At 44.0% G+C, this 26,389-nt stretch overlaps 2 protein-coding genes across 3 annotated transcripts; one reads left to right on the plus strand and one right to left on the minus strand.

Annotated features, from left to right (window-relative positions):
- The first annotated feature begins 14 nt into the window (after positions 1–14).
- On the plus strand, positions 15–10,480 carry LOC139378549 (tyrosine 3-monooxygenase-like). Its single transcript, XM_071120822.1, has 12 exons — positions 15–656; positions 798–975; positions 1,108–1,196; positions 1,357–1,424; positions 1,579–1,629; positions 1,782–1,927; positions 2,276–2,411; positions 2,598–2,667; positions 2,790–2,846; positions 3,075–3,170; positions 3,328–3,461; positions 9,934–10,480. The coding sequence occupies exons 1-12, from the start codon at positions 429–431 to the stop codon at positions 10,091–10,093; spliced, it is 1,413 nt and encodes a 470-aa protein (XP_070976923.1). The 5' UTR covers positions 15–428; the 3' UTR covers positions 10,094–10,480.
- Positions 10,481–14,796: 4,316 nt separating this feature from the next.
- LOC139378552 (nucleoporin 37) lies at positions 14,797–25,923 on the minus strand. Of its 2 annotated transcripts, none has more exons than XM_071120825.1 (10): positions 25,608–25,923; positions 23,208–23,420; positions 22,874–22,998; positions 20,343–20,415; positions 19,988–20,082; positions 16,034–16,124; positions 15,752–15,933; positions 15,566–15,616; positions 15,189–15,282; positions 14,797–15,030 (listed from the first exon to the last, which is right to left on the minus strand). In XM_071120825.1, the coding sequence occupies exons 2-10, from the start codon at positions 23,355–23,357 to the stop codon at positions 14,917–14,919; spliced, it is 975 nt and encodes a 324-aa protein (XP_070976926.1). In that variant the 5' UTR covers positions 23,358–23,420; positions 25,608–25,923; the 3' UTR covers positions 14,797–14,916. The 2 variants fall into 2 exon arrangements, with proteins under 2 accessions (XP_070976926.1, XP_070976925.1); XM_071120824.1 differs by having other exon boundaries at positions 25,520–25,923.
- Positions 25,924–26,389: the final 466 nt, after the last annotated feature.

A 26,389-nucleotide genomic window follows, 5' to 3' on the forward strand; every position in this document is an offset into this window, starting at 1 on the left:
TAAATGTCCTGTTGCACCTGTTACAAATCAATAGAAAGAAAAATATATAGCCTAGAATAAATGTAAGTAAAACTCAATATTCATAATCTTATTTTGTAGGCTACAAAACGTTTTTCTCTCTCAATATATTAGGCCTATACGTGCTTTCATAAACTGTGTTTTATTCCATTAAAAGGTGACTGATTGGCTGTTATGACGCATAACACCTAAAAGTGAGACGTGTGCATTTGCGTAACTCATTTCCATAAATAATTGTGTGGCACTGGGATATAAACCTGTCTCTCTGCTGATAGCACAGCTTCAGACACTGCCTCGGAGAGTCTCAGTATCCGGTAATAGGCCTATATAGACTATTCGATCAAACAAATCATAGCAACTCTGCAATATTATTTTTAAGACAGTCAACGATAAAAATTGACATAAGTTCAATGAAGACAGAGAGTGTGGCGCAAAACATTCCGTTCGTCGGCAGAAAGCGAAGTCTGATCGAAGATGCCCGGAAAGAGCGCGCCAGCGGTTCATCTTCCCCTGGCCCATCGCGGGGCGGTGAAAACTTTGTGTTTGAGGAAAAGGAAGGAACAGTGACACTGAACATTCTTTTCGCACTCAGCCATGAGAAGAATGCAGGGTTCTTTAAAACTGGCAAAGTCTTTGAGGTAAGGAAAACATGTTCACCATTAGATATGAGTTGCAGATGGAGAGCTTCAATAAAATCAGGTCTACGGCATCGAATCAACGTGATAAAATATACATGTGTTTTCTTATATATGATATGTATGTCTTTACCATGGATTCAGACGTTTGAAGCTAAGCTTCTGCATATTGAGAGCCGACCAGGGAGGAAGTCTAAGAACAGTGGCTGTGATGATCTGGAGTTCTTTATGAGGTGTGAAGTGCACATCTCGGACACAGACATCTTCATCAACTCACTCAAGAGAGTCGCCGACGACGTACGCACCATCCCAGAGGAAAAAGGTTATAATACCATTTGAATGAAATAATAAATCACACTTTTCTAATAATAGTAACGTTTTTATTATCTAATCATTTAAATTGTGTGAAATAATTATGCTCTGACATATTTTCCTGTTTCCTTGTTTTATTTAGTTCCCTGGTTCCCCAGAAAGATCAGAGATCTGGATAAATGCAACCTGTTGATAACGAAATATGACCCAGATATGGACCAGGATCACCCAGTTAGTGTTTACCTTAGCAATATTGCTAGGCTTCCATTTATATGGCATTGATACAATACTTGTATAATTCATTGGATTGTTAGAAATAATACCCAACTATCAAAAAGGATAACAAACTAAAAATGTAATGGTTAACTAATTGGTATGATTCCTTTTTCAGGGATTCAGTGATCCAGAATACAGAAAAAGAAGGTGCTTCATCGCTGAACTTGCAGCAAATTACAGACAGTAAATTGATCTCATCATTCTCACCTTTCAAAAAAGATATTCCCATGTAGTCAGTCGATCTTAGGTGCCAGCACTGCATCATTGGAACAAAGGCATGCCATTGTAGAAATGCATTCGTAAAGGAATGATTGATGCATCCATCTCTGTTCCACAGGGGGGAACCATTACCCAGAGTGGAGTACACACCAGAGGAGGTGGCCACATGGTGAGAATAACAGCTGATGTATAGTATACTGGAGATGGACATCATACCATCCTAATAGACTTCTTTCATAATGATAATAGTCTACAGTCAGTATACCTGTGGAGTTGGAATGACAGTGTTCTAATGACTCTGCTGCTGCTGTCATTTAACAGGAAAGAGGTGTACCGGACCCTGAGGACCATCTACCCTGACCTGGCATGCAGACAGTTCCTGGGTGGGCTGCAGCAGCTGGAGAGAGAGTGTGGCTATGGAGAGGACAGTATCCCCCAGCTCCGGGAGGTCTCTGCCTTCCTCAGAGGTGAGGCCCAGCAGCCTATCTCTGCCTGAGGGACAGAGCAATAGCAGCACTATGCCCAGCTTCAAGGAATAGAATAAACATGGACAGAGGCAAATCCAGCATGCCCATGACTTTCCATTGAATGACTAATTCTGGTCGATGACTGTGCGCAGTGGGCACCTTATTAGATTGATTATGCCTCGATATTTTATTGTAGATTGCTTACAACAGTAATAACACCATTAGGGATTGTTCTCGTACTGCAGAAACACTACAGGCAGTCACTGTTCACCATGTATGAACATCAGCATCCATGCGGTGAATATGTCTCTGACAGTGGTGCCTTGCGCTGTGTTCTTGTTTGTCCAGAGAAGACAGGCTTCCAGCTGCGTCCGGTGGCAGGGCTACTCTCCGCCAGAGACTTCCTAGCTAGCCTGGCCTTCAGAGTGTTCCAGTGTACCCAGTACATCCGCCACGCCTCCGCACCCATGCACTCCCCGGAGCCGTACGTCAAATGGTGTCATTGACATAGTAGAATCACTCGAAATAATGTGTGTCATAATATTCAGTTTACTAACTGATCATAAATAATAACATATGTATGATTCATGTGTATCATGATAATCAGTCTAATCAATGGACATATTCATGTGTGTCATGTAGTCACTGCTCTTTCGCTTCCTTCTCTCAGAGATTGCTGTCATGAGTTACTCGGCCATATTCCTATGCTTGCAGACAAAGAATTTGCCCAGTTTTCCCAGGTAAAAACATTTAGACTTGTAATATGGTTCATATGATGCTTCGGCGTAATAATACATCCATTATAATAACACATAAATTGTCTTATCAGTGCGCAACGATCACAAATGTTTGTCATTTGCAGGAAATTGGCCTAGCCTCACTGGGAGCATCAGACGAGGATATTGAGAGACTCTCAACTGTAAGAGCTGACCTTTGAGCTTTCATTTCAAAATAAGCAGTTACCAATCAGATGTAAAACATTAGATACTGCACTGAGGTTGGGTGTTGGACTGCAAATTACGGACCTTTGCTGCCATCTAGTGGAAAATATAAAATTCTGACCAATCTGACCATTTGATGAATGTGTTGTCAGGGGTGAAACGGAGCCTTATCATTTCCTCATCACTTGTTGCCGTCCCTCCGACAGTTGTACTGGTTCACGGTGGAGTTTGGACTGTGTAAGCAGAATGGAACTGTGAAGGCATATGGTGCCGGGCTCCTGTCCTCATATGGAGAACTCATTGTGAGTAGTATTTTACATTGGTACTCTGTAGAATTGTACTGATAGAGGGGACTAATTCCTAATTTATTATCTCTGTTTTCATATAACATGCCACTAATCATTTCTGAAGGAGTCTAAAATGATAGCTAATCACTTATCTCTTACTTCCATCTTTCAGTATGCTCTCTCTAACGAACCTGAGTACAAGCCATTCAACCCAGAGGAGACAGCAATCCAGCCTTACCAGGACCAGACTTTCCAACCTGTCTACTTTGTCTCAGAAAGCTTTGAGGATGCCAAGATTAAGATGAGGTACATCAATGCATACAAGTGGTGAATGTCTATATGTGAGCACTTCAGTAAGTCACAGGAAATGTGTAACATGTGGCGTATACCTTGGATTTGAGTTGATCTTGTTGCTCCTGGACGTGGGGCTGCAGGGGTTTTGGAGAGGAGCCAGTGGGAACCTCAGAGGATCTGAGGACACAGAAGCAAATCAGACTGAAGGCAGCTGTTTAGGAGTTACTCGTAATTAGCATATTACGTTTTGTAATATATTAATGTAATCTGAATGAGCAGAGTATGGATGGACATGGGCAACTCCAGTCCTTGGGGGCCAGAGTGGTGTCACACTTTTACCCCATCCCTAGCACAAACAGCTGAGTAACCTAATTCCATTCTAAATTGAAGATCATGGTTAGTTGATTATTGGAGTCAGGTGTGTTAGTGAACACATTTATTTCACCTTTAGTTAACCAGGTAGGCTAGTTGAGAACAAGTTCTCATTTACAACTGCGACCTGGCCAAGATAAAGCAAAGCAGTGCGACACAAACAACAGAGTTACACATGGAATAAACAAACATACAGTCAATAATACAATGGAGAAAGTCTATATACAGAGTGTGCAAATGAGGTAGGATAAGGGGGGTGAGGTAATAAATAGGCCATAGTGGCTAAATTATTACAGTATGGCAAATTAAACACTGGGGTGATAAATATGCAGAAGATGAGTGTGCAAGTAGAGGTACTTGGGTGCAAAGGAGCAAAATAAATACAATAAATAACAATATGGTGATGAGGTAGTTGGATGGGCTATTTACAGATTGGCTATATACAGGTGCAGCGATCTGTGCGCTGCTCTGACAGTTGGTGCTTAAAGCTAGTGAGGGAGATATGAGTGTCCAGCTTCAGTGATTTTTTCAGTTCGTTCCAGTCATTGGCAGCAGTGAATTGGAAGGAAAGGCAGCTGAAGGAGGAATTGGCTTTGGGGTGACCAGTGAAATATACCTGCGGGAACGCGTGCTGTGGGTGGGTGCTGCTATGGTGACCAGTGAGCTGAGATAAGGTGGGGCTTTACCTAGCAACGACTTATAGATGACCTGGAACCAGTGGGTTTGGCGACGGATATGAAGTGAGGGCCAGCCAACGAGAGAGCATACAGGTCGCAGTAGTGGGTAGTATATGGGGCTTTGGTGACAAAACAGATGGCACTGTGATAGACTGCATCCAATTTGCTGAGTAGAGTGTTGGAGGCAATTTTGTAAATTACATCGCCAAAGTCAAGGATCGGTAGGATAGTCAGTTTTACTTGGCAGCATGAGTGAAGGATGATTTTTTACGAAATAGGAAGCCGATTCAATATTACATTTTGGATTGGAGATGCTTAATGTGAGTCTGGAAGGAGAGTTTACAGTGTAACATGACACCTAGGTATTTGTAGTCGTCCACATATTCTAAGTCAGAACCATCCAGAGTAGTGATGCTGGACGGGTGACCTCATGAGAGAGATGAGATGACCTGAGGAGACACTCTGAGTCCATACTTGCGAACATTTAAATTTAACCCATAAGAGTTTTAAGCCCTGTCAAAGCCAGGGGAGGGGGTACTACTAAGCTATATGGAATTGTTTTAAGGTCATACCAAGGATAATTTTGCTATTTGATTTTGAATCTGGAGACCCCTTGAAGTATCAAAAAACAACAATTTATTAACCCCTTAGAAGACGATTTTCAGAATGTCATCATCTCATCATATGCTATTGGACCAGGTCTCGCTAGGAAAAGAGATGTTAGAAAACGGTATAAATAAAGGTTAAATAAAATAAATGAATCTGACAAACACCACGCTGTCACATTTGACCGCAAATGCGGTGTTACATAGGCGGATGCAATGGATGCCTCATCCAATGCAAAAAACAGATATCTATTGTTTAAACTGACAGATTCGTATGATGATTTTTTTATTATGATAATTAGATTTCCGCGGGGGCACGGACATCGATTTTAGTTTTTTTTAAACAGGTTCTCTGGCACAAAATCCATATCAACCAATTAAACTTGTCGATTTACTTGCACGTGACAGAACACTAAATTGTAGCTGGTCCCATCCGATAACATGGCACACGTTAGCCCTATGCTAACCTCACCAGGTGGCACTGATTATATCCTGGCACAAATTATGCATCAGCCAATTACAATTGTCATCGTGATTGGACGTGTTCCAACTCTTGTTCATGGAAGCATCCTTAACACACCCCAGTCCAACAGGATGCTCCGATCATCAAAGCAACCGTCACATGTATTTGACTGACTGGTCAAATTGCTCTCTTGTGTTAAGTGCCAAGTCCACGAAATTGTCGTAGATTGCGGCAAGGGTTCGAATTTCACGAGTTTCCTCCCCTTTGAAATGTATATATACTGTTTTAGGGTGCTGAAAAGGGACGCCAACAGCTTGAAAGGGAAGATGATTAAATAATTGAATAAGGAGATAACTATTTCTTCAGCCTTGCAGACAAACGCACTGCTATGGCCTAATAAGTATATGGCATAGGCTATATTACATGGACTATATTACATGGACATGAACACAAATGTAGGCCTACAATTTGTTATATGCATATTTACAATCATCTACTTTGTCACATATGCGTTATTTGACTCGAGGAGGATGAACATTACAGTGTACAGTAGGATTGTAGTTAGTATCATTATCATCCTACAGATGGCAGTATTGCAGTCATTTTAAAATAAGTTTATCACACTTGGCTGTCATGAGTATATTCTTATGTAGGTAGGCTACACTTACAACCAGGCCTACAACGTTTTGTAGGCTATGCATTATTATAATCATCCACTTGGTCAAATGCGTTTTGAATTGAGCATCAAGGACCTGCAGTGAACAGTGTTTTCCTCAACAAAAAAGCTTGCCAGGAGAGTGACTCGAACCCACGGTGAGCTACTGATTTCAAGCCAACCGTTTTAGCAGTGTGCCACCTTGAGGCAATAATGATAGTGTGTGCCAATTTCAAGTGTGGCTGTTGAGCGCTAAGGATGGCACTTGAATATAAATGGATTACTCAGAAACATTTTTTATTGCTATTTTTTTTTACATGCTATTTGACAAATCCATAAGACTCTCCGTTTTTTGGGTTTTACGATGTACGATAAACGTACACGTTGTAAGGACCTCATCATTCTTCCATAAAAGCACATGGATGTGTGTGAAACAGAAACGTGGGATTTTGTCATAAATGCAAAAACATGAACATGTCTATTGTTAGTACTAGCTAGTAGCGTAGTCGAGGATGCGTCAATGCAATATTGGCTCACAACTATACAGACCAACAGAACAGCAAAGATTGTGGATATAATGACAAGATACATGGCCCTCTGCCCTAACAATGGTGGTAGTTGTCTAGAAAACGGCACGGCAGGCTGTCTTGCTCCCTCCTATCCTTTTTGTGTATACATCTCATAATTGTAATATTTTTTGAATATTCGATGAGAGTTGTTGACGTCAACCGCCTGTATTCAATGGAGAGAGATGCTATGCTACCAAAAAAAAAAAATGCTACGCTACCAGCTTCATGCCATGAATATGTATAGCTATCTCGAGACAACTCCAACATTAAGTGTTTTTTCCTCAAAGTTATTGGGATGTCACGTGTCCTGCTTATATCAGTACACTCATAACAACTTAATTAAGCATTACGAAACTTCCATTCGATCAAATAAACCTCTTGTAGCAAATAAGCTATTAATTGTTTTGTTGACCAAATTCGACGTTCATTGACTTCCATACAAAAACTCCTTGCCTGGGTGAATGAAACAACGTCACCCACTGGAAGGAGACAGATTTTCTGCGAGTTGGGCCTCTCTTCCTGTAGGTTTAAAATATCCCTCTAGTGGCCAGGATTGACCTATTTTATGCCATTGGTTGGTGGATATAAGTCTAAGATCTTTGATAGGCTGATGAAGAATAAATCTGATGGGACCAGCAACAATTGTGATGGTGCCGGAGGGGATGGCTGCTGTTTTATTGGCTCTGAACCAACTGTGCTATTTTGTAAAAAATAATTATTGCATTGTTTGTAACGTATTTTGTACATAATGTTGCTGCTACCGTCTCTTATGACCGTAAATAGCTTCTGGACATCAGAACAGCGATTACTCACCTCGAATTGGATGAATAATTTGTCTTTAATGAGTCGGACGGGAAGGATATACTCCAAACACCCAAACAGGCCCAGTTTCCCCGTCATTCGCTGGAGAAAGAAACTGAGATTTCACTTAAAGGGGTGCCTTGTGAGGATCAGGCGACGAGTGGCTAATCTGCCTTTGCCATCAGTACTGTTAGCTAACATTTAATCGCTGGAAAATAAAATGTGACGAACTGAAAGCACATATATCCTACCAACAGGACATTTAAAACTGCAATATCTTATGTTTCACCGAGTTGTGGCTGAACGACGACATTAATAACATAAAGCTGGCGGATTATACACTCTATCGGCAACATAGAACAGCAGCCTCTGGTAAGACACAGGGCGGGGGCCTGTGCATATTTGTAAACAACAGCTAGTGCACGGTATCAAAGGAAGTCTCGAGGTTTTGCTCGCCTGAGGTAGAGTATCTCATGATAAGCTGTAGACCAAACTATCTACCTAGAGAGTTTCTGTATTTTTCGTAGCTGTCTAAATACCACCACAGACTGATGCTGGCACTAAAACCCCACTCAATGAGCTGTATACATGCAGGGAAACTTGAATCAGTTTTACCTCATGTCTATCAGCATGTTCAATGTGCAACCAGGGGGGAAAAAAACTCTAGACCACCTTTACTCCTCATACAGAGACGCGTACAAAGCTCTCCCTCGCCCTCCATTTGGCAAATCTGACCATAATTCTATCCTCCTGATACCTGCTTACAAGCAAAAATTTAAGCAGGAAGCACCAGTGACTCGGTCTATAAAAAAGTGGTCAGATGAAGTAGATGCTAAACTACAGGACTGTTTTGCTAGCACAGAATGGAATATGTTCCGGAGTATGTTCCTGTTCCTGTCATTTTCGACCTCTCCCTGTCTGAGTCTGTAATACCAACATATTCAAGCAGACCACCATAGTCCCTGTGCCCAAGAACACTAAGGTAAGCTGCCTAAATGACCACCGACCTATAGCACTAACGTCTGTAGCCATGAAATGCTTTGAAAGGTTGGTCATGGCTCACATCAACAGGGGTGCGTGCTCAGTCCCCTCCTGTACTCCCTGTTCACTCATGGGTGCACGGCCAGGCACGACTCCCAACACCATCATTAAGTTTGCCGATGACACAACAGTGGTAGGCCTGATCATCGACAACGATGAGACAGCCTATAGGGAGGAGGTCAGAGACCTGACGTGTGGTGCAAGGACAACAACCTCTCCCTCAATGTGATCAAGACAAAGGAGATGATTGTGGACTACAGGAAAAGGAGGACTGAACACGCCCCCATTCTCATCAACGGGGCTGTAGTGGAGCAGGTTGAGAGGTTCAAGTTCCTTGGCGTCCACATCACCAACAAACTAACATGGTCCAAGCACACCAAGACAGTTGTGAAGAGGGCATGACAAAATCTATTCCACCTCAGGAGACTGAAAAGATTTGGCATGGGTCCTCAGATCCTCAAAAGGTTCTACAGCTGCACCATCGAGAGCATGGTTGCATTACTGCCTGGTATGGTAACTGCTTGGCCTCCGACCGCAAGGCACTATAGAGGGTAGTGCGTACGGCCCAGTACATCACCGGGGCCAAGCTTCCTGCCATCCAGGACCTCTATACCAGGTGGTGTCAGAGGAAGGCCCTAAAAATTGCCACCCTAGTCATAGACTGTTCTCTCTGCTACCGCACGGCAAGCGGTACCGGAGCGCAGGTCCAAGTCTAGGTCCAAGAGGCTTCTAAACAGCTTCCACCCCCCCCCAAGCCATAAGACTCCTAAACATCTAATGAAATGCTACCCAGCCTATTTGCAATGCCCCCCTTCTACACTGCTGCTACTCTGTTATTATCTATGCATAGTCACTTTAATAACTCTACCTACATGTACATATTACCTCAATATACATATTACCTGTTACCTTGACTAACCGGTGCCCCTACACATTGTGCCTGTACCGGTACCCTCTGTATATAGCCCCGCTATTGTTATTTACTGCTGCTCTTTAATTATTTGTTATTCTTATCTCTTACTTTTTGGGGGGTATTTTCTTAAAACCGCATTGTTGGTTAAGGGCTTGTAAGTAAGCATTGCAATGTAAGGTACCTGCATTGCAATGTAAGATACCTGTTGTATTTGGCGCATGTGACAAATAACATTTGATTTTGAATTTAGCTTTCTGTTACATGCAAATAAATCACGGATTTGAATTGGCTGATATGCATTTGATGTCAGAGAACTGTTTAAAATTAAATGGTTGCTTATTCGCAAATATGGACCCAATGTTTTAAAACCATATTGTTCTACCTGCAGGCGGTACTCGTCGTCCATCCAACGGCCCTTCTCTGTCCGGTACGACCCATTCACTTGCAGCCTGGAGGTTCTGGACCAACCCAGTAAGATCCAGCATGCCCTAGGCCAGATGAGAGACGACCTGAAGATACTCCAAAGTGCCCTGGAGAAACTGGGCTGAGGGCCTCAACACTGAGCCAGAGACTCAGGGAGTGAAACTGATACATACCTCTGGAGGGGTGGAAAGGGGAAGCCATTTTGGGTCTTTAAAAGTGCAATCTGTCATTTCTCTGTGTGGCCATGGGGCCAAATGCACAAACAATCAATGCTCAAATTGCACAAAATACAGTAGTTCCATTTAAGGCAATCAGTTGAATATCCACCTCTTCAATCCTGCTGGGCTAATACTTGCATTAATATTATTGTATTTTTTAGAGACTAAACTAGATTTAGCATTTAAAAATGGATGTGAAATACTGTGTATATATTTAGTTAACTGAAAAACATAATTTATATTTACATGCAAGATTCATTAATATTTCCTTGTTGAGTGCATGTATTGATATGTACAGTGACGTTATACATGTATTGTGAGGAGAATGTACAAAGTAATACATTTTATTTTTTTCAGTCCAATCACAAAGGGCATGAAAGAGAGAGACACACACATGGGGGTAGAAAATGTACAGGCTGAATATGTCCGAGAATGTTTATCTTAGAAGAGAGATTACAGAGAAAAACTTTAGAAAGCATGTGTAAAATAGTGATCAGAAAGAGAGCATGGAGGGAGATCAAGGAAAGAGACAAAAAAGTATACAAAGTCTGTGCATTTGCGTTTGAGAGAGCAAGCGAGCAATAGACAGAGCGAGAGGGAACATGAACATCAAAGAGGGTGGGAGTACTACAATATAAGCCCATGTGCCACTGCCTCCCATTCCAAACCAACTGTTTCCATTTAGAAAATTCTTGGAACCCATTTGTCTTCACGTGTTATTAAGTAAAGGGAAGGAGCTAATTATGAATGATTTAAATATCATGTTTCCTCAGCTGGCTACTGTCAGAGCCAGTACTGAGGCCCAGTGGATCTAAAGCTGGACCTGGTCACACAGACCTCACAGTATAACACTACACCGTCAGTAGGGTTTCACAACTGGCATGATAAACTCTCTCCATCTCCTCTCTCTTCCTCTCTCTACCTGTGGGTTCAAGGGGTAATAGATGCCTTGTTTCTGTATCAGTGACAATGTGTCTGCACTAGAGTTCACCCGTATTCATTTTAAAGCCAGAACGCAAATTGTTTCATAGATCTACTCCGACTGTAAAACATCATGATGTACACAGTGGCTGTGAAAGCCTCCGACCACCTAGAGTGGGAGGCCTTCCTGTTCAATTATTCCAGTGTAAATCAAACATGGTTCACTTTACTCACAGAGAAACACAACCTTGGAGAGGTTGGAGAGAAAATGGTGCACAGAGCCGAAGATTGATCTACAATACCGCTCGACTTGAGTGCAGCAGTGCACACATATCCACTTGCTTAACCCAAATTCAAACACTTAATAATTTTGCATCTCTCAGCTTACATCCAGCACAGCTCGAATCCAAAAATCCCCCCCCCCCCCCCAGAAAATCACAGACCACTGGGATCCAAATCTGCTGAGGCCCCTAAACACAAAAGGGGTTGCCATGACGATACGATAACCACTACTGGTTCCAAGCAAAATTATCCTGCCTCACATACTAACCACAAATCCCCCAATGATGTACAGTATCATCCTGCCTTCAGAATTTAAGTGTTTCCTAATGTCATGGACCATCGTTACCTTGGCACGCTAGCCTCCCCAGACTCAAAAGGATGGGTCATTGGGGTTCACAGAGTCCTCGCTGAAGACATAGATGAAGCACAGATCATGGACTGTTTTTTGCCGCATTCATAAACAAAAAAATGCTGCTAAACACAATGATTACTGCACAGAGACACTTGAAATTAAACAATGACCAAAATGATCCAATTTACATTTTGTGTAACCCACTGTACCGAGTGCTCTAATGATTTATCGTAGTCACATTTAGTCTGTATTGTAATGCTTTGCAGCCTTTTCTCTCAACTGCCCTCATCCAGATCAACACATTTCCACTTCAGGCTGGTTTTACATCGTGTAGGCCTAAGAAAATCCCCAGGAGATTAAAGGAAAGTATTTTTTTTACCTCAAAAGAAAACCTCTAATCTCTTCCTTTGTTTTCTCTCCTCTAATACTGCTCATTATAAGCATTTGTTCTCTTTTTCTTGAGCCCCTGGCTTCGCATATGTGGGTTGGGGCGGAATTAGCTGAAGGTCTCATCTTGTCTGAAGTGGTGGAGGGGATTACAGAGAGAGAGGTGGAGAGTTCACACCTGTCTGATCTCTCTTTGATTCCTCTCTGCGTTCGTTATTACATTACAACTGGAGATTAAGCTGGAAGCCAAATTGGCCTACTAACCAGGATAGCATTTTCTGGCCTATGAGAAATAGCTCTATCATGGTTATCCTACTGTTCAACTTCAAACCAAGGATCTCCTTGTTCAAACAAAACAATAAAGAGGTTAAGGGTCATGAGAATGACCTAATATGGATACTTTAATACTGCAAGCTTCAAGCTCAGTTTACACTTGGTTTAACTTGCCAAAAATTACATGGTATGTCAAAGAAGGTAACAAAGCAGTCTCTGAAATCCAAGATCTAGGGCAGCAACAGTACCAGGTCTGGGATTAATGACAGATTCTCTTGGTTGTTCCGGGAGGGTCCTCTTCAGACAGACAACTCTCCCCAAAAAATCACGAGACACACACATCGAAACCAACGTTTGCTGTAGTTTTAGTGAAGGTAGTTGATACAAACTAGCCACTAGCAAAAATGCCCTCATTAAAAATAACCCCTGTGAACTCCATCTTACCAGCTACTATGTGTCCAGGGGATGTTTACGATAGGGCAAGAAGTGTATAATGCAGTGACTTAAAAAAGCTGGATGTACCAACACTTTCCTTTCCTCTATGCCAAACTTACGTTGTATACATACCGTACCTCTCTGAATCAGAGGGGTTGGGTTAAATGCGGAAGACACATTTCAGTTGAATGCATTCAGTCGTACAACTGACTAGGTATCCCAATTTTCCTTTCCAGACGTGTTAAGATGGACCATTTGTACATTGTGGGAGGCAAGCCATCTGTCCAGAACAGGGATGGGTAACTCCAGTCACCGGGGATCTGATTGGTGTCACTTTTGCCCCAGCCAGCACATCCGACTCCAATAATCAACTAATTGTGATTGTTTTGTTTATAACACAATTAGTTCAATCACCTGTGTTTTCTAGGGATGGGGGAAAAGTGTGACACCTCTCCAGCACCATAGTACCGGAGTTGCCCATCCCTGATCTAGAGAGACTAGAAACAGGGGTGGGAGACCACCAGGTGGTGATCTTGGGTCACTTTGATTCTGGGAGACACGATTGATTGAGAGATTCATGACTCACATTTCTCACAAAAACCTTGCACTTTGCAATTCTAATTCACCCTAAGAGGATATTATAGTCTTTGGAAAATGTTCAGTGGTGTGTGCAAAGAGAGGTTGCGGCGTCTTGATCTCCAACATTGATTTCTCTGTGTTTCACATAGCCATTCGAGCACCACTTGTGTCCAACACTGCAAACGTACGGCACCGACCACATTGGACTTGTTCAAACAAAGAGTCGACCAGGAGAGCGGTAGCATGTTATGATTGTGGATGGTGGTTAGTGCGTACGCTCCAAGAAACATACAGGCCTGTCTAGCGGGATTGAAAGAGTGGAGGTCTCACCTCCCCTATACCTGCCTCACGCTGTCGTGCAGCAACACCGGTGCACAATAAAACCTACTGTTTCACACCTTAAACATACATTAATGGAGTAAAATAAACTGTTCTGTGTTAATCCTTGTAGACACACAACTCCATCCAAAGGACTGTGCCCTCGGACTAAAAAAGATCCATCCGTGGAAACAAGTGATTAGCTGTCACTAAATATGATTCATGATCAAATGTAATGCTTGCCCTCTTGTAGTTCTAATGCAGTTAGTAAGTGGTATTCTCGCACATGGGCCGTCCAATAGGATACAATGAGCCCTTGTTTCTAATGGAGTACTCTGCGTCTGTTGGCTTATGGTCCAATGTCTCCCATGCTCCATCTCAGCATCACTGATCGTCCCCACCCACTAGAACGATGAGATGTGTGGCTCTTGTGTTTTCTCTTCATCTCCCTCTTCTCTGGAGAGACAAATCACTCATCCCCTCTGCCAGCCAGTAGTATCTGACCTGAAAAGACCTTAACTCCAAGTTCCCTGAGCTTCTCTTCCAAAACCGTATTTCTCTCTTTTTAGTTTCCTGCCCATGTCATAATCTCAAGGATAACCCAATAGCAGGAGCAGGCTGCATGCATTAGTCTTTCGCCTTCCCAGGCCTCACTCTACAGGTGTTATAGGACCCACATGGGTGGTGACAGCTGTGTGTGTGCGTGAGACAGATTGTGTATGGGTGAGTGTGTGTCTGTTTTACAGAGAGTGAGCACCTGTAGAGGGATTGTGATGTTGACCGGTAGAGTAGAGTGCTGGCAGCATTGAGCGCACACATTCCTGTGACCTGCAGCTCACCCTGAGGCGCTTGGCAGAACATCATAACAAACGAGCACTGATACAAAACTTCTGAGAAAGACAGAACCAGCCCCGCTTTTCACAGAAGCCAAGTTCCACCCTTCTGTTTGTCTGGGTATGACAGTTTGTCTGTTTGTCTGGGCGGTCAGTTGTCGGACTCTAAAATAAACATCAAAAGTCCAGGATGTGTACACTAAGTTCAGAAGTCAAAACAAACAAAAATATGGAAAATGAAATACTTTATTGAAAAATTATGAAAATAGAAATATCCAACCACACCTCATGTCAAACAGTTTCAATGTACATTTGCATTGCCTCCCGTATGTCCATAGGGAGTGACTGCATTACATTTCTGTCATCCAAAAAGATAGCTTTCGGTCACCGCCAATGACACAGAGTGGGAGGGACCTGTGCCAGCTTAGACCCGCCCCCACCGTGGCTGATCCAATCATCACGGGCTGCAACCCCGCCATATAAACGTAAGAAACCAAGTTCAGGACGCATGTTACGTTATCCTCATTTCCAACACTCTTACTGAACATTATTCCCACACTTTTATTACTCAGAAACTGACACACTGTATCTATGCAAACAGCCAAACACACAGCTCACTGACCTGCGGGTGACCAAGGTGATGCACTAGTAACTGACTGCTGATCTTGCCTGGACATCCTGTTGTGGAGAAGAGATTCTCATTGACCCGAGACCACCTGGAAGACATGACACCCGTGGTTACAGTAAGTGCCATCACCATTATCATCATCACCACAGCCATTATCATGGACGTCGTCGGCAGCAGCGGTATCAGCCGGACTACCACAACATGCAACACAACTCTGAAGGTCAGAGGAATTGGAAGCATTCAGGATCCTTGGGACATCCCTACCTTAACCATAACCCTTACCTTAACCATTTAACATAATTTCAATGGGGGAGGGACATCCCAAGGATACCAGATAGCAAGGACTTTGGAAGCATGGACAAAGCAGTTACCTGAAGTTTCCTGCTCGTTCTACATGGGCAGGCCTCTTCTCTTGTGGGTAACTATGAACAGACAAATAACCATTAACAAATCCCATGTCTTCATACAGTAGTGTTACACAGCATGTAACGGAGGTGATGGGTAACCTTGTCTGGGTTCAAACCCAGTCGGTCACAAGCATCTGTCCAGACACTCACCTGGAGCGGGTAATATCCCAGATGACCCAGTCGCTGCCCGTCACCGCGCCCACCTTGATGGTGTTGGTGAGGCACCAGTCAGCCGACATGAGCGGCGACTGGCCGCAATCCAGAGAAAGAATGGCCTGCTGGGTAACCAGGTCATAGAACCGTATCGTCCCCTTTTTCTCGGCCACCATCAGCTGTATAGAGGACAAAGTTTTAGTATCACAAGCTCTTTTCACTCGCACTAAGTATTTAAACTCTCATTATGAAACTGGAGAGCACTGTTACTGTACGTACCTTGAAGGCATCTTCAGGATGCCAGCACACACTGACACCAGGAGAGCGTAGTCTAAATGTAGTGGTTTCATTCCCCTCCAGGTCCCACACCCTGTGGGGACAAGAGGCCATCTAGCATGAAAGGGCACTAGCTGGACACTACAGGATGGTCAGAGAGGGGTTGTGCTCAGGGGAAATGAACCGTTTAAGGACCGTAAGAAAATGATTCTCCTGTCCTCAACTACCCGTTTAGAAAACAACCTGAGACAGGAAGTCTGCGATTCAAAAACAACAGGGGCTGAAAACAGGTCCTGTCAAAAATGTCAAATCCAAAAAACAAGATTAATAGGCACTCAATTAGCTGTACTGGAGTTGGATGCGCGGCAGTGTTAAAAAATAGCTTCCGGAGTCCAGCCACCCCGTGTGGGGAGGGGAGAGGCGATGACGCGCAGCACAGCGCAGGCAGATGCCTTGGTGCTGACAGCACACAAAACAAAGGATTACACACGCTAAATGGCAGCTAAAAATATCAAAAATAACAAAGACATCATGGCTGGCTGGCTGTTTTTGTCTCACAGGATCCATGTCAAAAAAGCGAAGTTACAAGCCTCCATCCAAACCCACCTTTCCCCAGGCGTCTCAGACGCTCTTCGGAATGTACTCTAATGACTGAGTAGCACACACCAGGCCTGTAGTGATGCCAGTGTTTTTCTGAAAGCACGTAATGCCTGTGTGTAATTTATCTAACTTCTGTCAGTTGTCCAAGAGATGCGGACACAGAGCCTCAATAGTACCACCCTTCTTTCAGGGAAAAAGGGATCTTGGTCGTAATCTCCCCCTTGAGCTGTGAAGACAGGAGGGCGGGGCCATGTGCTGACGAGCGAGAAGGCCGAGGACACAAGGCAAACGTGCGCACGGATGTAATAAATCACTTGGAGAGGACAGGTTGCTCCCAAGACCAGGATCTACTCTTCAACCACATCGGAGAGCCCTCCTCAGCGAACACAAGGCCTCGAATCTCACAAAACATTCCCCTGAACCAGGGAGGAATAAACATGCAAGCGATTTATTTATTTTTTACAATATTTTTTTTTAAAGGACTATGGTTGGGAGCGATGTGAATGCGCTGACTGATGAGGTCATGCAGAAGACATCTAATAAAGGCCCAAAGCCCATCTAAATGTCAAACATGTTGGAGAGATGTCTGCAGTGGCGCGGAGGAGAGGATATGATTATGCCCCATCCCAGATGATAACCTCAGTAAACAAACTTTTCCTGTGTCTTCCCTGCAGAGGATAAAACACCCTCACGTTTCTCCATGAGAGCTTTTGCATCATGACTCGACAAGTAATGTCAGAATGGCCCTGTGTAGAGTGAGGTGCAGACCCTCCTCCATAGAGCATGAGCAGGGTTGGAAACCTCAGACCACCGCAGGCAAACAAGCATAAACCCTCTCTTCTCAGACCACTCGCCAAGCAGAGTTCAATCGCACGCTACGCCGCATCCGGCCAAGTTGTGGTCCACCACTTTGCCCTTCAAATGGGGAAAGATTATGATTTAAAAATTATATATATTTTTAAAAATGTAATCCTTGCTGAACAAGGTGAAAGGGGGCAAGAAACAAGACTGAAACCAACACTGACAAAGAGATGTGTAATTGCATAACACTACAGCTGACGTGACATCAAGCAATAACACTGGGCTTCATGTACAATAGAGTTGAAAGGCGAGACTGCATTTGAAGTCTGTGTAGATGTGAGTGAGAAACAGCAGCCACACTTTTTCATTTCGGTCAACGTTTTCCAAATGAGCGGAGGAAATGGGAAACGTAGTGTGCACCGTGTGAACTAAATTATGAGAGTGTGCAGGGTAAATAACTTTGGCGACACTCGGCTGGAACGAGGGTTGAGAAAGACAAACAGTAATCCCGCCTCAGAGCCTCACAGGGGAGTCCAGGCAGAGGTGCACAGCACGCCGTCCTCCCCTCCCCGAAACCACACCAACATCCATCTTGATCAGACCTGCTCAAGTGTCTTGAACAATAACACGTTCTTTAGCAGACATTTGGACTGTTGAAATAATTATCTCGGCCATTTGTCATTTTTATTGGATCAGTTTGCTCCTCTCGCTAGAGTTGATGATGGGATCCCCTAGAACAGAGCAAAAAGAAAGTGTGAGAACATGAGAAGAAAAGGAGAAAAGAAGAGATGAAAGACCGGAATGTTGTAGAGTGGACATGGACATACTAACTGACAGATAACTTGACTGATGGGCTAGAGGGGGGAGAAAGTCTCAAACTATTGCAATAACGCCTCAGAAATACTTCCCAAAAGGATGACACAGAGTAGATCATACACAAAACAAATAGTTGAGATCCCGCACAAATAGTTGCAGCAGGTGTCTCTGTTCAAGCCCCTTGAGTAAGCTGTATTCTGCTGATCCATGTCAACACGAAACCAGAGCTGGCTGAACTGAGGAATTCATCTCACTCAACAGAAACATACCTACTGCAAATCCAACTGGAAGCTAACAGACAATGGGAGCCAACCCCAGAGAGGTTAGGACCTCTAGCAGACACGCTGACCTCCGTGGGAGGCTGCGACCTTCTAGCTGCTACAGGTGGCTACTCCGGCTGGAGTAAAGTTCCCACGACGGAAAGGACAGTGCTGACAAAGAGTACAGCAGAGTTATGGTAGTGCAACCTGCCAAGTAGAGAAGACGGTCCACTGTTCTTTTCTCTCACCCTATCAGGGGTCTCGGTTTCTGTGGGCTGCCTGGAAGGCCCCTCTCCTGTTAACTTGATCTTTCCCTAGTTCCACCTTACTCTTCCTCCTGCGTCCTATATTTTTTCAACGTGACAGAATTTAAATCTTTCTGCAGATGGAGCCGAGCAAGCGTACCCGTTTTCTCTGGCCAGACCATTATAGAGGGAGGCTGAGGGAGAACTGTTCACTGATGTTTCTCGCAGTAGCAGAGCTTCATCACCAGCCCGAGCTGAGGCCGCTCTCTCCCCACAGCCCTCATCCTAACCAACACTTTAGAGCATTTAAGCAGGGCGGAAGGAGATTGAGGAGATAATTCAACCATGGCCTGTATTTGATGACTGGAAGTGTAACCGCGAGCTCCAGGCTCCTGAAATTATGAGTTTATGAATAGAAAGCAGGTGTGTTTCTCATCCAGGGAGCTTTGGGTTTAAAGATGGATATGAGAGACGTGCTCTTTCAGGCTCTAGCGGAGAGAAAAGTAGGGGCCAGTCATTCATTTCTAAGCTGCTAACTTGATTAAACGTTCTCCCCCATCAATCACAGGTCAAACAATAAGAGCTCACATTGTGTGGGAAGGGGCAAAGAGGAAGTAGGATTTGGGCCAGGCTTTCGCCCTGTCTGGACCCTAGCTACAACCCTAGTTACTAAGGTAACAGGAGGACCCTCAGGTTCAGTGGAGGCTGCTGAGGGGAGAACGGCTCATAATAATGGCCGGAACGGAGCTAATGGAATAGCAAACACCGGGTAACCATGTATTTGATACCATTCCACTGATTCCGCTCCAGTCATTACCACAAGCTCGTTCTCCCCAATTAAGGTACCACCAACCTCCTGTGCCAGGTTACCCCATGGTTACACCTTTGGCTAACAACACACTCTTTCCTTCCTTGCTCCACTACCTAGCTACTGATTGATAGGCCACATTGGGGGACCTTGTTAAGAGTCAACCCTAAGGAGGGGAACAACCTCCACCAGTACTACAGCTAATTGGATTTACATATTTAACCAATTACTTTGAAAAGCTGGAGAAGCAGCGGTGTGATTCCGCACGGCAACACCGGTGTGTGTTGTGATAAGCATTGGGTTTCATTTTACAAACAGTCAGGACTTTCTGCACCATTAACAGAGAACAGAACGCAGATCCAAGAGCTGGGGAAGACACACTCATATTATTCTTGCTGAATGAGACCGGGAGGAGGTTCGGACTGACCTGCATGTATGGTCATCACTGACCGAAGCGATTTGTTTCCCCTCCGTGGGTTCAAACACTAAGTGGTTGATGTAGCTGGTGTGACCCTCCATCACCTAGACAACCACACAGACATCACCACAGAAGATACAATTAACAAAACACTGCATTTGGTGCGAGCCTGTAAGACAGTTCCCTGGCTCCTTATGTGCTAGGTTCTTGATTAGACTAAAATAAAAAGCCATTCACTAAGTGCCTACTGTCAGTGTGCTATATACAAACTGCTTGATTTAAAGAAACCAGAAGCCAACTGAACTGACAGGTGCAGTAGTTCCAGTGGGATCTAGTCGTGAGGGCAGGGGCTCCAGTACTTTACCTTGACTTCATGTTGATTATGAAGATCAGAAGTCAACAGCCTCACTTTTCTGTCTGCTGCAGCAGTGCAAAATCTGGAGGGAAAGACGGAGAGAAAAACAAACAAAGAAAGAGAACATCAAAACAGAGCCCATCCTACTATAAGACACGCGAACGCACACGCACCCTGGCACACGTCCATGTCTATGCTTGTGTCTGACTGCACTGCAGCGTGGGCTGACACCTTTGGATGTGTGTGTGTGGTAAAAACTTGGACATGGATCAATGGAAACACTGCCAGGGAGATTCTAAGTGCGAAGATAAACATGGAGAAAAACAAAGATTCCTCATGCCATTTGAGCATTGCTAACGCCTGGGAGACGACTTTGCCTCTAATCAGTTGTAGTATATACCAGCGCCTGCAATTACTTACAATTACACTATCTCACTTACAAGAAAAACACATCACACACATTTGCAGTCACAGGAACAGACGGATTTGGCATGATGTCACGATACACAGCCAGAATATTCCCCCAAGCAACTGGTACAGGTGAGTATACCAACAACTGATACATAGCCTAGTAGTTAGCAAATTGTGGAGGGCATTTCACCCTTCTTTCAACTCAAACCTCTAATTCAATACATACTTCAGTCTTGCAATACGAACTAGGCTATCAAGATTTAGCCTACGCTGCAGGAATATTGTCAATGAAAGAACAAGTGCCAAGTGGGAGAACATTTCTTCATGAGACAATCTTCAAAGAGTTGTCAATGTCACAGGGTTGACTAATGACTGGGTCTGTTTTGGCCCTGAGCTGATTGATGCTGGGGAAGTGTTCCTGACAGTTCCCCAGAATCTACCAGGAGGTTGCTGACTGGACCTCACATGGATGGCCTGGTAGAATCTGGGATCCTCCCAGCGTAAGCCCCCTACCCCCTCCTCCTCCTTAGCACCCTCGCCGGCCCCTGTCTCAGGCACGCCAGTGAGAACACTGTGCTTTTCCTGGAAGGCATAACTACGTGCAAAACTAGGGGAGGGACGGAACTTGAGCGGAGGAGCCATCAGTGTAATAACACGTGCGCACGTCACACGCCGGCCCCAGGGCCCTGCAGACTTAACCACGGAAGGCCAGGAAGTATCGCTATCTTTCCCTTTCAATTAAAGAAACTTGGAAACATCTCCCGCGGGATTACAGCATTCCCATCCACCATTCCAATTAAGAGGAAAACGTTGCTTTCTATGTAATAACGTTCAACTTCCTTTTTTTAATCAAACCACACCTGAAATAACTGGGTTGGTATTCCACCGCTACAATGGGCCACAGACTAGAATGATGACTGAGCTTCATACGGTTGGTGAATGAGGAATACAGCTGGGCCAAGACTACTGAGGGTTTCATACCACTGACTGACACAGAGGTGGTGTAGATGGATGACCCAGAGACATAGTTAGATAAATCTATGGCTCTGGGATAAGCAGGTGGTCAAGCCGTACATACCTACACGTACCCAACGTTCACAAGAGGCAGGCCTCATTGTTCCTAGAATTTCTAAGCAAACGGCTGGAGGCAGGGCAGAGCTCCCTTTTTATGGAATAGTCTGCCGATCCATATGAGAGATGCAGAAACGGTCTCCACATTTAATTATTTACTGAATTCCCATCTCTTCAGTAGGTCCTATGATTGAGTGTAGTCTGGAACCAGGGGTGCAAAGGTGAATAGCAACGCATTGGAGTGATGAACCACCCTTGCTGTCTCTGCCTGGCCGGCTCCCCTCTCTCCACTGGGATTCTCTCCACTGACCCTATTACGGGGGCTGAGTAAGTGGCTTGCTTGTGCTCTCTGATGCCGTCAGTAGGACGGGTGCATCACGTCTTGCCAGGCTCTTTTCGCTATACTCAACTTGAGTGGGTTGAGTCACTGATATTATCTTCCTGTCTGGTCTTGCGCCCCCTCGGGCTCATGTGATGGGGGAGATCTCCACAGGCTATACTCGTGGTCTGTTGATATCCCTCTGGTGGTGTGGAGGCTGTGCTTTTGCAAAGTGTGTGGCCCTGTCCAGGGGTATCATGGGAGAGGGCCACAGTGTCCCCCGACCCCTCCGTCTCAGTCCCTAATATATATGCTGCAATAGTCTACCTACCGGGTGGGTCGGTCCTAATCTGACGTTTTTCTCCTGTCTGATTGGAGTCCTGTGTGATCTTAAGTATCCCTCTCGCCCTCTCCTGCTTGCTTGCTCGCTCTTTGGGCTTTTAGGCTGGGTTTGTGTTTAAGAACTATGTGACATCTGCTGATATAAAAAGGGGCTTTATAAATACATTTTACGTAGCAAAGATGAAAAAAAAACAGTAGTGCAGCTTCAACCCACAGCGGTGGCTGGTCCAAATAACCAACTAACCAAGTCTTCAGTCTGCAACATGAGCTGAATAAGCTGTTACTTACTGCAGGGCTGGAAAGAAAGCCTGAAACAACCAGCAGCACTCCGGGACCAGACACCCTGATGTAAAGACAGAAGACAGCTGTAAGAACTAAAAGGTTTAAGGTAGGCTACCTGATGAGTTGGGGCAGCTTGTCCAGCCGAGACTCAGGGCTCCATGCGAGGCAATCCACACGTAACGCATGATGGAAAACACGCAGTGTGGTGAATTCAACCCCCTCTACCTCCATGTCCTCCTCCTGCACAAACAGTGGTTAACGTCACACATACAGCAGTGGTTTACATCACACATGGCACCAAAACACAGACCGTTTCTAATTTCCTTGTGTCCCCTATCCATGCCTCCTCAGAGAAGAACCTTGGGAGGATCTTCTCTTCAGATTCATTTTGAGAAGGGAGGCTAGAAGAGAGGACATGAGGAAGAGGAATCTGGCATGATACCACTCACCTGGAAGCGGCAGGTGCCAACCACCACATACTGGTTTCCTCCATAGGCCAGGAGGGCAGCTGAGCCACTGTCAAAGGGGCTGAACTCCACCACATGGACGTAGTCGTCACAGGGCACTGTGTAGCTGGCTCCTCGACCAGAGTCCTCCATGCTAAATGTATTTTTGGTGATGTTTGTGTCCGGTGTATTTACTCTTTGGTTTGACTTTACCACCTGCATCAGGATTGAAGAGGGGTTAATATTAACTTCCTGATACAGAAACAGCACATCTGTATTGAAAGCCAAAAATAATACTTCCGTATGCATACTCAAGCGAGCCAAAGCTTAGATTCTCCAGTATTGGGCTAACTCGTTGAGGGGGATTCATATAGCCTAAACCTTAATGTGCCTGTTTAATTTCTGTGGTAGTCACTGAGGAAATCACTTTAGGGAGTGACAATAAGATAACCATGAGATCAGAACTTCCCTAAATGCAAAACCAGTCATATAGATCCCTTGCTACAATTTGACTAGGAGAGATATACCAGAAACACAGACTTGCCCGGCTTTTCTAGGAAGGGTGCGGTGAAACACCCTTCTTCCGGCACATGTGGGTCGGGGAGGTTGTTTAGATGGAAGTGTTTTAATTGTGTGAAAGGTCATAGGTGACAGATGTCAGTGATCACATAATGGGACATCATTCTTGCTGTTGTACTGACATCATGTAGGCTGTAGGTTCCCAAACTGTACGTTCCCAAAACTTTTCACTCAGACCCCACTTCCAGCATTGGGGAACATCCCCCTGCAGGTGCCACGTCCATTTCTATGGGCATAAGCACTGTTCATGACACAAACTGTTCACCCCTCTTGTTGGCAGAGAGAAAATGTTGCTGTTTTAAAGCACTAACGTGCATTCATGTGAATTGAGTGACTCAAACATTACAAAATCTATGAGCAAAAAAACATTAGCTGACATGGGCTAGTTGATCTGGACATTTCTGATAAGTTATAAATAGGTATGCAATGATTGACATGACAAGAAGAAAACTGACAATGCACTAACCCCCAGTTTGAAAACCACTGGGCTATTGGACTCAAGGTTAACAGCTAGGGGGATCCACCAAGTGAAGGCAACAGAACACCATTTCACTACACTGGATCATTCAGTCTCAAGTGTCATTGATTGCAGTCTTAAAGGGGCAATGTGCAGTTTGAACAATTACAGAGCGGACCACACTGCCACTGATTTGGTTGCGGGATGGGGCTTGAGAAATGCAACCACTCAAATTCATGGACAGAGCTATGGATGGAAGTACTGACCATCTATGACAGGGGTAGGCAACCTTGGTCCTAGAATGCCACAGGCACTTCATGTTTTTGATTTAACTGACCTGGAAGACCAGGTGTGTTGAATTTAGGCAATCAGGGAACTGATCAATTAACTAAGTAACTAACTCAGTGTGGTGCCTAGTTGGGACAACATCCTGTAGTATCTGTGACATTCCATCCAGTAACAGGGTTACCTACCCCTGATCTATATCAAAAGTATAGGATTAATCAGATTTTGAAGCTATACAGTAATAAAAAAACAAGCTTACATTGTGGGTTCTGATTGGGGTATGACAGTTGAACTAAGCTCACGAGGCATCTACGAGTTATATTATTCAATAATCAATGGGTATGCAACAAACAAAAAAATATTGAAAAGGTCTAAAAATGATTGTAACTTCAAATTGCCCTTTTAAGCAGGCCAGCTAATTACTTTAGTTAACGTACTGGACTTAGTTCGTTCCAAAATGTTTTAGATAACCCCGTATCTCAGGAGTTAAAATATGTCTGGATAGGCATGACCAATCCAAATATATATATGTTACACATAGAAGACAGGCATATAGTTAGTAGGTTAGGGTCAATGAGGCATGCCCTGGCTATTGCTAGCTCAACAGTGCACAAACGGTCAGTACTGTAGCTAGCTAGAATACTTAGTCTACCTAGCTATCGGCCGCGAACTATCTTCCTTGTAACCACCAGAAAGGTGGTAGCCTTGGCTTCAGGACATGCTCTGATAATGTAACATTGTAAAATGCTATGTAACTAGCAGCCCCACTGTTGTAAAAGCTAGCTTGCAATATAGCAGCGCTTGCTAACTAGCTATTAACGTCTAAACACGACGCTTGTTAGCTGATAGACAGCTAATGTCAGTCAGGGAAACTACTCAAACGCTAGCAGCCTACAACACACTACAGCGATTAAAAGTGATGACAATATAATACAAAATATTTAAACAAATAACGCGGCATTTTAACTAGCATATAGCTCATTCATAACCATACCTACGCGCGCCTTTCAGCATGTTAGCTACAACTTCTGCCCCCCCAAAAATGCATTTGTTCCCCAGTTGATGTCCGTGTTGGAACGTACCAGGCCATTTTATTCTTCAATTCTAGGGGGACCACACTGAGATTAAAAACGCAATGGTTCAGCGCTTTGACACGTTACACACTATTGCTATATTAAAAACACGTTATAAAATAATAATTAATAAACGTTCTCACACGAAACATAGTCAGACATGCTAAAAACAATATTGGGTTCTGTGATAATGATCCACAGCTAGCGATTGAAACAACATGGGCGTGGTTAAATGATGACACAGAATCTGATTGGTCAGAGTGGTTATTTTGCAGAATTTAAAAAATGTCAACGCATCAGCTGCCTGTGCATTGGCTACGTGGGTGAAGAATGTATTTTGGCGATACGCTTACTACATACGCCCCTGTTTGAGGCTGTAACATTTGTTTAGGTAAGTATGTGTTTAATGGTGTTTTATATTTTCACTAGCTACCAGCAACCTACATCTGTATTCTTGTAGATCTTATATCCACTTTAATTAAAGTTAAACATTCTAACTAATACATTGTTATAAGCCGTCATACAGTACTTCGTTTGTATTGGTTACATTGCCGTTTTTAGGGTTTCAGTACATATAACTAAACAGTCTTGTTTATCATCTTCACATGGACAATCGGGGGGGGGGGATCTGTTAACTTACTAGAATTCTACACTTTATGCCATGGGGCAAAGGAAAATGGTGGTTTTTATAGCTACTCATACCATTCTGCAATGAGGCTGAGAATTTGTCATTTTTTTAAGCTAATTTCCTGCTATTCTACACATTTTGCCATGAGGCTGAGATTTTTTAT

This window comes from Oncorhynchus clarkii, chromosome 21, assembly GCF_045791955.1.
Source record: "Oncorhynchus clarkii lewisi isolate Uvic-CL-2024 chromosome 21, UVic_Ocla_1.0, whole genome shotgun sequence".
NCBI lineage: Eukaryota > Metazoa > Chordata > Actinopteri > Salmoniformes > Salmonidae > Oncorhynchus > Oncorhynchus clarkii.

Excerpts from the sequence above, each read along its gene's own strand:
- LOC139378549 (XM_071120822.1), top strand. The coding sequence starts at position 429 with ATGAAGACAGAGAGTGTGGCGCAAAACATTCCGTTCGTCGGCAGAAAG. Across the intron at positions 1,630-1,781 it reads CCAGAGGAGGTGGCCACATG|GAAAGAGGTGTACCGGACCC; the intron begins GTGAGAATAACA and ends GTCATTTAACAG. Across the intron at positions 1,928-2,275 it reads GGTCTCTGCCTTCCTCAGAG|AGAAGACAGGCTTCCAGCTG; the intron begins GTGAGGCCCAGC and ends TTGTTTGTCCAG.
- LOC139378552 (XM_071120825.1), bottom strand. The coding sequence starts at position 23,357 with ATGGAGGACTCTGGTCGAGGAGCCAGCTACACAGTGCCCTGTGACGAC. Across the intron at positions 22,999-23,207 it reads TTGGCACCTGCCGCTTCCAG|GAGGAGGACATGGAGGTAGA; the intron begins GTGAGTGGTATC and ends CTGTTTGTGCAG. Across the intron at positions 15,283-15,565 it reads GAACGAGCAGGAAACTTCAG|GTGGTCTCGGGTCAATGAGA; the intron begins GTAACTGCTTTG and ends CATGTCTTCCAG.